General features: G+C 42.0%; 1 protein-coding gene across 8 annotated transcripts in view; it reads right to left on the bottom strand.

Annotated features, from left to right (window-relative positions):
• Positions 1 to 1,648: 1,648 nt before the first annotated feature.
• TMC5 (transmembrane channel like 5) overlaps positions 1,649 to 14,543 on the bottom strand; it is a 52,932-nt gene continuing 40,037 nt past the window's right edge. For 6 of the 8 annotated variants that reach the window (XM_044980519.1, XM_044980518.1, XM_044980516.1 and 3 more), the window contains 7 exons: positions 13,607 to 13,740; positions 11,865 to 12,038; positions 10,275 to 10,353; positions 7,479 to 7,577; positions 3,803 to 3,904; positions 3,418 to 3,460; positions 1,649 to 2,407 (listed from right to left, as the gene is read on the bottom strand). In XM_044980519.1, the coding sequence (XP_044836454.1) occupies positions 2,292 to 2,407; positions 3,418 to 3,460; positions 3,803 to 3,904; positions 7,479 to 7,577; positions 10,275 to 10,353; positions 11,865 to 12,038; positions 13,607 to 13,740 (747 nt within the window). In that variant the 3' untranslated portion in view covers positions 1,649 to 2,291. The remainder of the gene's footprint in view (positions 2,408 to 3,417; positions 3,461 to 3,802; positions 3,905 to 7,478; positions 7,578 to 10,274; positions 10,354 to 11,864; positions 12,039 to 13,606; positions 13,741 to 14,543) is intronic. The other 2 variants (XM_044980523.1, XM_044980524.1) reach the window with 2 other exon arrangements.

Raw genomic sequence — 14,543 nt, 5'->3', positions numbered from 1 at the left:
TATAAAATAAAATCAATTGGAATATAAATCTTGTACTTACATTTCAGTATATAGAGCAGTATAAGCAAGTCAGTGTCTGTATGAAATTTAAGTTTGTGCTGACTTTGCTAGTGCTTTTTATGTAGCCTGTTCTAAAACCAGGCAAATGTATGTACCCCCTGGAAGACCTGTGTGTACCCCCAGGAGTATACATACCCCTGGTTGAGCACTACTGCCCTATCGAAGTTTTTGCAGCAGTAGTAGTAACAAGATTTTCCACCATAATTACAATTTGCTATTTACCTATCTCGGCAGCTCATTGATGCACACCATCTAGTACCAGTTTTGCCACTTGGATCTGAGCCCTTGCATTCCATCGGCTGAAAACCTTTTCTTTTGCTTGAACTATGAGCACAGCGTAGGGTGGAAAAAAATATACAGTTGGAATAAAAATAAAATAAAGCAGTTGGAAAACTAGAGGGCAAAGGTAGATGTTTAAAATATACAATGCTGGGCCAATTGAACTGAGTTTGCACCACAGCTTTGGTGATCTCCCACCTGGCCTTTTGCAACTTCTTTCTGGCTAAGTTCCTCTCTCTTGAACCATATGGCATCAAACCTGCAGCTTTTGCTATCCCACGCTGTAGCACCTGCCCATCTACTCTTTGTACCTTCTGACAAAGCTCTACCCCTACTGTCCATCTCCAGCCATGTCCTATTCTCTATCTTAAGCTTAAGGGTGTGACCTTCCCTAACTACTCCAGCACCCCAAGACCAGCAACAACTTTTGCAATCTCCTGCATGCCATGCAGCCCATACTTTCCCATCCCTCCTCAAAAGCCCCATTCTTTTGAATAGCCTTCAAGTGCCAATTCTACTCCTGAGTTACCTTCCTCCACTGCAAAACAAAGCCTAGACTTAAATATGTATGCATCAGGCCCTGGCACCAGGTGTACACTGTATACTTCAGTCTTCCATTGTGTAAACCCAATCCTCTTCCTACACCTTCAGCTGTTGCGTCTCTCCAGCGCTAGCTTAGATTGTAAGCTCCTTGAGGCAGGTATTTGTCTTTTTTTCCTGAAGCCTCAAGCAGACTCGTGCTATTCTATTAGGTAGGAAACAAATATAAAGAAAAAGCAAAACGTGACCCAGGGAAATGAGTTGAGAAGAGGGGGCTGAGCAGGAGTCGTGAAATGACAGTGACGACAGCAGGAGAAGAAATCAATTCCCAGAGAAACAGTTACAACAGTAACCTCACTGAAGGGGAATTCTTAAATTAGGAAAGCAGTTGGAAAACTAGAGGACAAAGGTAGACCTTTAAAAGTATCTAAGAAATGAGAGCCAGATTGAGATGGACAGCATAACCAGGCTAGGGCTCTGCAGGTGGCAAAGACTGCTGCAACAAAAGAAGCAGCGCAACATGCAGCCCAAAAATCACGTTGATAAGACCCCCAACAGATATTTCCGAAGCACACTGGAGTATCTAGGTGCTATTGACCCTTTGTTTACAATTTGTGCTTGTAGCTTAACATGTACTAGGTGGCAGCTGGAATTGCCACAAATATGAAGAGAAAGGATTTCTGTCGTAAGCTGATGTAAGTGGTATGAAGTCATAATACAAATAATACCCACAAAAAAACGCAATTCAGATAACAAGATTAGAGTTTATCACATTATAGCCATTCCAAAATGACGCTTTAACCTCTGTCAAAAAGGGTGCAAAAGATGAGTAATCTTAATTGTGTAGAGAGAGAGGCTGACAGCAGTAGGGTTCACACAAACAGATTTATATTCACTAATCTGTGTCACAATTTACTTTACAAATTGTTTTACATAGGCTAGAATCTTTTTTATTTTATAAATACTTCATTTCTGTTTTTAAAAAATACAGCCTACAGCAGCCAGATCAAAACAAGTCAGATATAAGAATACCATCAAGGCTTCCAGAATTGTAATTTGCATTTGTCATTAGGCACACATTACACTGATACAATTAAAAAATTCCTCCCTAACCTGATGAATGGTGGTCATTTGTTATATTTCAGCAAGAGATTTCATAGATGCTAGAGAGGTCTGCTATTATCAAGATTTCATTTTTTTAAAACAAAATAGTACAGTGCATTTACTATGAAATTATAAAATTTTAACTGCAATTGATAAAGTGCATTTTCTGATGTGTTCTTGCTTTAATTTTTTTCCTTAGCTTATTTGAAAAAGTCAGTCATTTCCAATGGGTTTCCAACCATTAGTGCAAAACTGACGTTTACTGGAAGTACTTCTAGCGATTAGTATGCATAATTGCTTCATACAGTTCATGGTCTAAAGTCCTCGTCATCGTTGTCCTCCATTTCCCATTCAGCCTGTTGTCTGGCTCTCAGAGCCAACGCCAGTGTCTCAGAAATCCCTGGTTGGCGTCCTTCTTCTTCTGCTTTTAGCAAAGGAAGTAAGATGGACTTGGTGAGTGCATATATAACAATGTTAGCCCTCCATTTGTAAGAAAGTGCCTATGCTGGTAAATTAAACCATCTCTCAAGTACAAGGAAGATACATGTGTGTGCAAGCCAGATCAAGCTCATGTGTGAGATTTCATGCCTGTCTTGCTTCTGGCTGTATGAAAATTCTAGGACACCATACACACTAAGCCCTGATCTACACTGGGGGAGGGCGGGGGGGGAAATCGATCTAAGTTACACAACTTCAGCTATGTGAATAACATAGCTGAAGTTGATGTACTTAGATTGACTTACTGTGGTGTCTTCACCATGGTGAGTCGACTGCTGCCGCTCCCCCGTTGACTCTGTTTGCACCTCTTGTGGCACTGGAGTACAGGAGTCGATGGAAGTGTGCTCAGGGGTCAATTTATCGTGTCTAGACTAGATGCGATAAATCGATCCCGGCTGGATCGATCGCTGCCCACCGATTCGGCGGGTAGTGTAGACATACCCTTAATAACCCTCTTTGAAACAAATGCAAAGGGAAGTACAACCCTTACTGATACAGTATTCCCTCCAGGCCTACTCCCCTAAGAGGACATGAGGTTTCATTTGTTTCAAGGAATTCACTTTTCAGGTACACAAGTCTGCCACCACGTTTCAAAATTAGCCATTGATTTTGGATGCCCAGTTTGACACAGCTTGGGCCTGATTTTCAGAGGTGCTAAGCTCACACAGCTCCCATTGACATCAAGTAGAGCTAAGGGCGTACCCTAGTGGAGCCCAAGATGTATAGTCGAGCACTCAAAAACTGAGGCATGAATACCCAATGTCCACTTCTGAAGATGTTGGCTTTAATGGTCTAATCTGATTATTTGTTCCTACCCTTCATCGGAGGAAGACAGAATTCTGTAGCCATTATGGTACTTTGACCTACTGCATTTCAAAATCTTACTGAGCTGAACTTCTGTGAGTTGTTTTCTCTGTGTTGAGAGTTATTACTTACCAGGAGACAGGCTCGTCTTTTCTGGTATCCCAGCAGAGGAGGACTGAAAACAAAATTCACAATAAATCAGAATATTTACTTCCATGTTTTCCCACCATTATGCCTGTTACCTTACATTTAAAAGCAAACTTAGATCACTTAGACAAACATATCCTTTGCTTCTGCCAACCTTATGTGGCTTTGTGAAGAACTAGTTGGGTTTTGTTCTGAAAGCTTTTCTTGATACATTTTTATATTAAAAATAGTTTTTGAGGTGGGTGGATAATGGTGTCTGCAAACTGCGGCGGTCCTATTATCATCACAACATCCACATGAAAACTACTATCTTCCATACAAGTACCCTGTAGAGTGTAGACTGACCCTTTTCTTGGCTGGCTTAGCATACCTCAACATAGAAGTCTCTTCCATTTCTCCCAAATGGCCTTTCTAGGGAGGCTGTCATTTGCGGAGCAGCTCGTCTATATGGCTGGTACGAAGATGAACTCCTCTGGAAGACAGCATGTCAGATTAGCAACACGTACATACCTACGACTGTAGCTGTTCTGTGGATACTATTCCTCCCTCACCCCAAGCTCCAAGTATGTAGCCTATTTCTCAGCGCCCTATTTCCCCCAGCTCCACCTGCAGTGTGTTTTGGCACCTACATTTGCAAGGGGGCTAGCCCAGTCACAGGCAAATGCATATTTTGGAAGCTATTAACATTTTTCTAGGTGTTAGGGAGGGCTATATGCTCACATCCTCACTCCAGGACTGCTCATGTAGGCAGATGCCCTGTCACCAGGCAGTTGTCATTCACTGCAATTGCTCACTTAACCCTGAAGCGCACACATTTCTCTCAAACAGAGAGCATGAACTCACAGCCAGTCATCATAAGATTTTAACAGAGTCCCTTGCTAGATTTTTACATGTCCTGGGTTCAGGCTGGCTGGAAATACTAGGAGAATTAGCATCAGAGATGCAATTTTAAAAACAAAAACAAACCAAAAAAACCAATGACATCTTCTAAGTCTCCAAAAAGCATTAGGTTCAATTTGACTTTGGTGTGTCATCTACTCTTGTTTTATCCAAAGAGGTTCATCCAACTCCTGGGTTGCTCTATGCATCCCTCTTGGCAGAGAAAGGGTCACGACACTGTTTTTATGTTATTGTCCTCAGAGCTGATCAATACTAGATGCCTTTATTAAAAAACAAACAAACAAACAAAAAAACAGTAGGAAGAGCAAGATACAGCCTACAAGAGAAAAGTGGCTCTGGGGGAGTAGAAGGGTGGAGTTCCCTGTCTTTATCATATATTAATAATAAAGCACACACACATCTGTCAGGGACAGGGCTGTCCAGCTCAAGCAGACATACATGTTTTTAGAAGGTCTAAAAAAGAAAATCTTGGTGGATTCAATCCCTGATTAGCCTTAATCTATCCATGAAGATAGGATGCTGAAAGCAGAGGGCAGCCCCAACAAAGAATTCAATCCTGCCCCAAAGAAATCAGTAGAATTTTCACTATTAGACTTTAATAGGAACAAGCACAGTGCACTGGGGAGAGAAAAGAAAAATAAACCATCTCCTTATGTGAAGCACTGAGCGAGGCTATTCCTGCCATAACAAGTTAGAGAACCACCCTCAAAACATTTTATAGAGTCATAGAAATTGCAGGGCTGTAAGGGACCTTAAGAGGTCATCTAATCCAGCCCCCTGCACTAAGCCAGGACTAAGTAAATTTAGACCACCCCAACAGGTGTTTGTCTAACCTGCTCTGAAAAATCCTCCAGTGGCAGGGGTTCCACAACCTTCCTTAATACCCTGTTCCAGTATTTAACAATCCTTATTTCCTTATAGTTAGAAAGTTTTCCCCTATATCTCACCACAATCTCTCTTGGTGCAGATTAAGGTCATTACTTCTTCTCCCTTCAGTGGACGTGGAGAACACATCGGTCACCATCCTCTTTATAACAGCCCTCAACCTATTTGAAGACTTATCAGGTCCCCTGCACTTGGCTTTCTTTTCTCGGGAATAAACATACCCAGTGTTTTTAAAACTTTCCTTGTAGGTCAGGTTTTCTAAACCTTTTCTCATGTTTGTTGCTCTCCTCTGGACTCTTTCCAATTTGTCCACATCTTTCTTAAAGTGTGGTGACAAAAACTGAACTCAATACTCAAGCTGAGGCCACACCAGTGCCAAATAGAGCAGATCAATTACCTCTGATGTCTTATATACAACACTCCTGTTAATATACCCAAGAATTATATTAGCCTTTTCTGCAGCTGTATCACATTGTTGGCTCATATTCAATTTGTGATCCACTACAACCCCCAGGTCCTTTTTGAGCAGTACTGCTTGCCTGACCAATTATTCCCCATTTTGTACTTGGGCAGATTGATTTTTTTCTTCCTAGGTGTAATACTTTGCACTTGTCTTCACTGAATTTAATCTGTTGACTTCAAACCCATTCTGTAATTTATCAAGGTCATTTTGAACTCTAATCCTGTCCTCCAAAGTGCTTTGAGTTCATTAGCTTAGGGACAGGTATCTCCAGCTGTCTGGGAGACAATATTAACAGGCCTGCTTAGGCAAGTTAGTGCCTTTTATTCAAGAATTGGTGCTACAAAGTTTTATTGGGCTCCTGTCTCCATCTTGTGGAGATACTGAGAAATAACAATAGTGCTTTTGGCATGCACTGTACAGAACCCTTTGTCAAATAATCTCAAAGGCAGGTGAATCTCATAACTCCCAATTTTCAGATGGAGAAACTGAGGCACAGATGTCCATTACTTGCCCAAAGCCACCCAGCAAGTCAGGAATAGAATTCAGATCTCAGCTCCCAGTTCCTTGCTCTTACCACTATGCTATGCTCATGGTCTGTCTCCTGTTTTCTGGATTGGCATATTTGGCCCTCTAGAGTTACACTGACAATTCATCGGTTACCACAAGAATCTTTTATTGCTTTAGATACAAATAACTAGGTGGAATAGAAGAGCACTGTGCATTGTAGAGGAAAGACATCAGAACTTGGGCATCTGCACTAGAAGCCGTAGCAAGTAGCCTGCTCTGACTATGCTGCTTGAGAATTTGGATGCACTGAGCTTCCTGAGATAAAAAGAGTTTATTTTCCTCTGTGTGTCTTTGGGCTCTTTTCCTTTGTTTTCTTTTTTATTATTTTTTTTAGCTTGCTTCCCTTTCTTTCGGGTGGCTTTGTGGGGGGTGATGTAGGAAGAGAGGGGAATCTGTAAAGAAAAGCAGAATGGCTGTAACAGAGAAACAAGTGGTCTTAGCATTAAAGAGCCCAGAGAAGAGTTTTGAAGATAGGGGAGAACACAGGATGTGATTAACCAGCACTTGAGACCAGCACAATGGTAGAAGGAAATTAGACAGGAATATTCCTGTCTTATTTCAGAGCTCCATCCATCTATCCCAGCAGGATACTGAGTGACACTACACAAGGAGCGGAACACAGGATAGCACATCAACATCAGAACAACTCTCCTGGGCTGAATCCGCTCCAGGGACAGACTCTTACCTTGGCTTTGTCTAGGCTAGGAAAAAAGGGTCCTTTTTTCAAGTCAAATTAGCTCAGTTGAGCTCATTTAAAGATTGAAAACCCCACTTCAGGCTAACCTTCACCTACTAAATTCAAGCCAAAAGGTATTAAAAACTCTCCATGTTCACGTTGAATGGGGTTTTCTGTGGAGTTATAAGCTCCTGTGACCTAACTCAGTTGGGGGTGAGGGGGAAAGCACCTTTTCCCCTAGTCTAGAGGAGGCCTGAGAATGGATGAGCCCTTTTGTGACTGTCATGTCTACATTAGCAAGGTTTTCCTTTGGCTTTGTAAACACCAACAGGGAGGTTGTCTTTACTTGAGATTTGGACCTTAGGCTGATCCCCTGGGTAAATTACAAGTGCATTAGCATTGTCCAGACTAGCTTTTGCAAAGGTGTTAACAACTAGAGTGGCTGTACCCCCAAATGGTGATTGATTTATAAAATCAGCAGTTCATAGATAGTGTTCCCTTCTGGCCTTGTGATCATTTATCTAAAGAATGTGAACAACACAGAAACACCCACACCTTTGAACTGACCTCTTGTTGTTCTCCTTTTGGTGGGTCTAGTTTTGATGTCTGCAGTGCACGTAGTTTATTAAGTAAAAACATTTTATCCTTTCCTTCCTACAATAAAGAAAAAAAAATGAATGTTGTTATCTTGAATGTACATATCATTCCTAATGCAATCGCAGGGCTTGTCTACACAGGGAAATTGAACAGGATAGTAATTACAATCAAAGTTGAATAATTGTGGAATAAAATCACATTTATTCCAGAATATCATGCCCACAAAAGAGAGTTATAGTGGCACAGCTATAACAGAAATTGACTGGCATATGTATAGCAGAATAATTTCCCAGAGTAGATAAGACCCAAGTTATTCTAACTCCATTAGTCAAAACTTATCTCTAGATGGGCTGTGTGACATTGCACTCCATAATGTTTTATGGAAATATGCTTATGAGTGTAAATATGATGTAACTGGAATATGCTTCATGCAAAAGGTCTCTTGTAAGGTATCAGAATAAAGGTTATAACCTACTGAATAGTCCTCTTATTTGTATGCATGTATCATCCTTGTATCTGAAGCTAGGAATATGAAGTATAACTCTGAGGTCATATTGTAATTAGGCAAAGTTGGGCCATTAATGGTTGCTTAGAATCTTGATGGCTCCCATTGACTAGGACAATTGGTTGTAAATGGTTTATTTACCAGCAAGCCTTCCTGCATATGTGCCTGCCAGCCCTGGAAGAATGGAAGGGGTCTCACAATGACATGTGACCATGTCACCTGATACTGGAATCTATCTTAAACCTCATACTTTTCCATTTATAACGAGGGGTGGGGACCCAGAGAAACAAAAGATTCACACCTTGTGCTATAGATATAAAGGGAGGGAACCAAACAAAGGGAGCTTCCAGTCATAAGAAAACCCCTAGTTTCCACCTAAGATGTCTGCTAGAACGGACAAGGACATTGCCAGGGGAAAGGATTGGGCCCAGAATAGGAAGGAGTCTAGTCTTTGAAAGAAGCTTTTTGGAACATCTCTGAGGGTGAGATATTATCTGTAATCAGTTTCTTAATGTATTAGGCTTAGATTTGCGTGTTTTGTTTTATTTTGCTTGGTAACTCACTTTGTGTTCTGTCTGTTATTACTTGAAACCACTTAAATCCTACTTTTTATACTTCATAAAAATCACTTTTGTTTATTGATAAACCCAGAGTAAGTGATTAATACCTGGGGGAGCAAACAGCTGTGTATTTCTCTCTATCAGTGTTATAGAGGGCGGGCAATTTATGAGTTTACCCTATATAAGCCTTTTACAGAGTAAAATGAATTTATTTGGGGTTTGGGAGCTGGGTGTCTGGGTGCTGGAGATAGGTGACCTGCTGAGCAGTTTTTGGTTAAAGTCTGCAGCTTTGAAGGCATGGACCAGATCTGGGCCTGTGTTGCAGCAGGCTAGCGTGTCTGGCTCAATAAGACAGGATTCTGGAGTCCCAAGCTGGCAGGGAAAATGGGCTCAGAGGTAATCTCAGCACATCAGGTGACAGTCCCAAGGGGGTCTCTGTGACCAAACCAGTCACAGGTTTACTGAGGAGGCAGGGAGAGATGCAGCCTGAAGCACTAGCTTTCCCAAAGCCAGCTGAGAGAATGCAGAAGAGGAAGTTGTTACGCATATAGTTACATTCTCAAATCCTGCAGGAATCTGATTAAACAGATTACGTAGCTACCCTGCAGGGGAGGTGGCGCAGGGTGAGGAGAGATAAAATCATCTCCTCCAGCTGCAGGCAGGCAGACAGGAAGCCTGCAGTACAGCCCCTCTGCAGTCACTACTCTACCCAACAGGCTGGCTCTTTCTGCCTCCAGTGGGGTTGACTTGGCCACTAGAACAGATCCAGTGGTGCCCACATGTCAGTACATTCAGAGCCAGCATGGAGCCTACCTCCCTGGCACATGACAATTCTTATTCTCGTGCCCAAGGAGCATACACAGGACCTTCGCCAACTGCTGAATTTCACCGAAGGTGACTTCTACACAGACTTTACATGCAGAAAATAGGCCCCACATCCCAGCTTCAGAAAGTGAGTCAGCTCTGGCAGCCCCTGTCCTCCCCCTAGCAAGCCAGCCAGCTCTCCAGACTAACCAAATCCTGCTTAGCCAAAAGTCTCAGGGATGGGGGCGCATGACCCAAAACTTTCACACAACTCAAGGTGCTACTCTAAGTCTGTCTTTATTGTCACAAAAGCCTTTGGGACGATGAACTTCAGACCCCTCCTCACACATACCAAGCAAAAAGCATAAAAATAATATTTACAAAAGTAAAACTAATTGTACTTTTATTTTTACACAAAAAAATATAAAAAAAAATAAAGTGACTGCTCGGTGGTGTTTTTTACAACACCCAGGTTTTACTGTCCTCTTAGGCATTAGGATTAATGGGAATGGTGTTTTCACTGAAAAGGCTAAACCCACCAATTCAATTTCTGTCTATTTAGAAACCAAATCTAACAAAGACACACAGTTTGCAGAGCTGGATCAGACTACTAGTTCCTGAAAGTACCATATGCTGACACCCAGCCGTCTGACACCACACCTCTGTGGAAACAAACCATTTCCTTGCTCTGCATAACCTTAAAATAAACTGCATACCAGGTTGATTAGTCAAGTGTGTTTAGGAGGTTAATTTCCTCTTCTCACTTGTGCCAAAACAGAAACCTCTCTGCCTGCAAGCGTCAAATGCAATGGACATGAGGAAACCAGCTAACATGTTTGCTGCCTGTCTTTTTTTAATTAATAGAAATCTGAAAAACAAACTTACATTAATAATTTGCTCATGCAGGAGTCTGACCATTATCCTTCTTCCTTCTATTATTTGCCAGTAAAGATATGTGATAATTCTGAAAGGAAAAGAAAGTTCAGCACACGAGTATTTATATTCGGGTGATGCTTCTCTTCCGAATCACTGTCAAACAAGAAGAGATCGTGTTCACTTTACACAATGATTACTCATAAGTAATATGCAGCGTTGTTATAAAAGATATTACCTCACCCACTGTGCCCCAGACAAATATTAAATGGGTCAGAAGTTCTATTGGGAAAGACCCAAAGCTGTATGGGCTCTGACACAAATACAAGGCAGGCGGGCAGGTCAACACCACAAGGTACCTTTTAGTTCTAGCCAGGAATCCATTGTGTTCAACCAACCTTGTACCAGTTGTTGGCACTGTCCCTCCCCTTCCCCTGCCAATTAATGAACCTTAATAACTATCACATAGAGGCAAATCCTGGTTCTACTGGAATCTCTTCGAGTTTTGTTATTGAGTTTTATGGGATCAGGATTCGACTCTTAGAAGGGATTGTGCTTGGACTATGAGACTGGGAGCAATGACTCATCTACTATTCCCAGTTTTCCTGCTGCTTTATGGAGACTTGGGCAAACCCCATAACTGCTTTGGGAGAGCTTTTCAAAGGCACAAATGGCAGTTAGGAGCCAAGGGGAATTACGTGCCAAAGCCAGGTCTATACTAGGCCATGTCTACACTAGGAGTGCTTTGCTGGTATATAGGAATGCTAGTAAGATAGCAAAGGGGTCCTCGTGCCGATGCAGCTATACCAACCTACCAGTGCTTTGTTCTGGTACAGCAGTTAACCAAGCTTTTCAGGTAAAAAAGCACAGTGTTGCTGGTATAACTACACCTACAATAGGGGCTTCTTCTGGCACAGGCTATGCTGGCCACAAATCACACCCCTGACATAGCTAGACCAGCAGAAGTCTGTAGTGTAGACATAGACCAGGTCATTATAAAGTTTTGCTGGCGTAGCTACGTTGGTTGGCAGCGTGTGGAGGTGGTGGGATGGAGGGGGGGGGGAAATCACACCCCTAACTGACATAGCTCTGCCAGCAAAACCCAGTGAAGATCAGCTTGTATCAGCAAATGAACTCCTCTTGTTAATATACGCTGCATCTCTGGCACTAAAAGGCTTTGCAGTGTTGGCTAGTCCACAGCCTAGAAAACATGTACTGGTTCCAGCTACCCCAACAAACCCTCCTAGTATATAGACAGTCTATAGCTAATAACTAGTTCCTTGAAACAAAAGAAGCTATGCTAGCAAAAAGACCCCCTTCCCCTACCACCCATAACTGCATCTACACTAGGGTTTTTGCTGGTATAAAAATGTCACCAAAAATAAAATACCCTCTAATCAACATTACTATACTGGCAAAAGTTCCTCGTGTAGACCCGGCCAGTCATTTGGACCTTTGAAAATCTGCCAATAAATATATTTATTGTTTCCACCAATGAAGCTTTAAAGTTTCCTTTGAGTTTTCATCACAGAGAATGAACGCCTCATGAAGAAGTTTCCTTCACTTTCTCTCCCCCACTCAGTTTCATTTATGGACACTTACAGGACGATGACAGTGAGGATGAAGAAGAAATGCACGCTTCCAATTAAATTATGATAAATCCACACCACCCATTTTGAGCTGGAATAGCTGTCCAATATGTGTATCCACCCAGAAATGGCATCAATTATGGAGGTCAAGCCTTGGAACGGACCACACTGTTTAGAAGGCGTCCGCCTGGAAAAACAAGACAAAGTATGTTTTTTTTAAAGTGCCAGTTCATTTCCTCTGGGCCTCTATACCCTCACCCTTGGGTTAGTTATACTCATTGCCACAGAGTACTAGGTCTTCTTGGGAGACCGCATGCAGTTCAACTCACTGAAGTGTAACTGCCTGAACAAATCTTAACTGATAGAGGGCTTGCTCCATGAGTCCCCGGCCAATAGCATGGGCCCAGTTGACTATCTCAGCAGAGACACAAGACCCTCTCACAGTAGATCAGTGGGCAGCACTGCCTTTCAGCTGCCAATCTCTAGCTAGTTATAACAAGTTAATTGCCATAGTAGAGGCTACATAGATTTTGCAGTAGACTTATGAATGTAAGAAACCACTGCTTTTACAGATGCATTATGCATGCTTAATAAAAACCACAACACTACCACCTTGCTTTTCTGCCCCATTTTTGTAGAAGAATATTCAGATAAGATTTTTGGTAAAAACAGGATGTGACTCAGCCCTTAGCAAAAGCAATAATTTTCAGACTAAAAATAAAAAGGTCTTAGCATTCATGAGGTAGGTTACTAAAGGTTTCTGTTTGTGATAAGGTGGATGGTTTGGTTTGCAGAGACTGGAATGGAGCCAAGCCATGCAAATCTGAATTGAGTGAAACCTCCCAGTGTTTATGAAGATCTACTAGGAAACATCCCACTTGAACCCTTATTTCTAGGCCTGCCCTTGATCTTAAGTCACTTTTTGATAGCTAGCAAGCAAGGCTGCTGTATTGGGTGCAAGAGAGAAGAGGAAATGGGTTTGTCACAGAAACTTCTGAGAGAAAGAAAGAGAGGTGGGAGAGCCAGACTGTCACAGCAAATGTTCCATTTAATAACCAAACCAAACACAAGCCACCAAACAGAGGTTTGCAACTCATCTGATTTTTCATATAAGGAGTTTTCTGCCTCCACACATCTTGCATTGTTTCTTGGGCTGCCTTTTGTTCCTCCAGGTGGGAGAGCAGAAGTGAATGTAGGGAAAATGGACAAACAGGAATAGCAGCTTCTATTTATCATACCTACATGGCTCCCATTACCATAGTATCTGAGCGCCTCACACAGTCTTTAGTGCATTTATCCTCACACTACGCTGTGAAGCAGGGAAATTCTACTCTCTCTCATTTTACAGATGAGAGACCTGAGGCAAAGGGACACCATGTGACTTGCCTGAAATCACAGAGGAAGTCTGTGGCAGAGGAAAGAAATGAACCTGGTTTACCCATGTCACAGGCCAGTACCAACCTTCCTCTGCTTCCTTCTCATCCCTCAGATCTTTGAGGGGAGCTGCACGGTCTCAATTCCACTCTCTTTCAATAGTCGAGCACAGCTTTCAAGGGATTAACTTCAAATCTGAGTTTGCAATAGTGTTCTTTAGAGTCCTGAACAGTTTATGAGTAACACTCAAAACCTTTCAGTGGAAGACAATGAAGATTTCTCTTCAGTATGTATTAAAATATCTCCACCCTGTTTGGTTTCTGATTAAGGTGTAATTCAGTTTAGAGATAGTGAAGACTGAATGCTGATGCTCTTTCCTACCTCCAGATAGTGACCGCCATTACAGACAGGACTCCAGTAAAGGAAGGGAAAAACAGCAGAAAAATGAAGAGCGTTGTCATCTGAGAAGCCCTCCAGACTTTGCGAGGTGGTTGGCAATTCCTCATCAGACTGACCTTTAAAAAAAGATGCACGCACACACGCACACACACACAGATGGAGTTGTGTTACATGCCACTTAAATAACTGTGTTTCACTCAATCCCATTGAAATTGCTAGCAAATTCATAGGAATAGCATTCATCAACAGTTTCCAAACAGCACTTCCAGCAACAAATATACTACATCATTATAAGGTACAGCCTTTCAAATAGTGAGAGGCAAAACAAGATTCTGTTGGTCAGGATTTTGAAAATCAGACTAGGGGGCATTTCACCTGAACCCCAAAGTTCAAGGGAGTTTTGATCAATAGTACAATTCTACTTTCAAGACCACAAAACATTTAATATTTGTTGAGTTTGAGAAAAACTCACTAGAAGTTAACTTCTCCTCTATGCTATGGCAGTAGACTCAGGCCTGGTCTATACTTACAATTTAGATTAATTTAGCTACATTGCTCAGGGGTATGAAAAAATTCACATCCCGAGTGCCATAGTTAAGCTAACCTCGCCCACTGGTATAGATGTGGCTAGGTCAATGGAACAGTTCTTCCATTGATCTCGCTACTACTGCTTGGGGAGGTGGATTACCTACAAATCAACAGAAACCCCACTTCTGTCAATGTAGGATACATTACAGCATCACAGCTGCAGCAGTAGCACTCATAGTGTAGACACAGTCTAAGTGTTCAATTATTGAAAATAGTACAGTCACACATACAACAACGGGGGGACTTCTGGTTTTGGCTGGTGTGTGTTGTGTCACACCCACCCACCCATGCTTTCATTTCACTACTTCATTCTCTGCACCTGACAAATTTT

The sequence above is a fragment of the Mauremys mutica genome, chromosome 11 (genome assembly GCF_020497125.1).
Source record: "Mauremys mutica isolate MM-2020 ecotype Southern chromosome 11, ASM2049712v1, whole genome shotgun sequence".
NCBI lineage: Eukaryota > Metazoa > Chordata > Testudines > Geoemydidae > Mauremys > Mauremys mutica.
The sequence above is the reverse complement of the archived record's forward strand: the minus strand, read 5'-3'. Positions and strand labels throughout refer to the sequence as shown.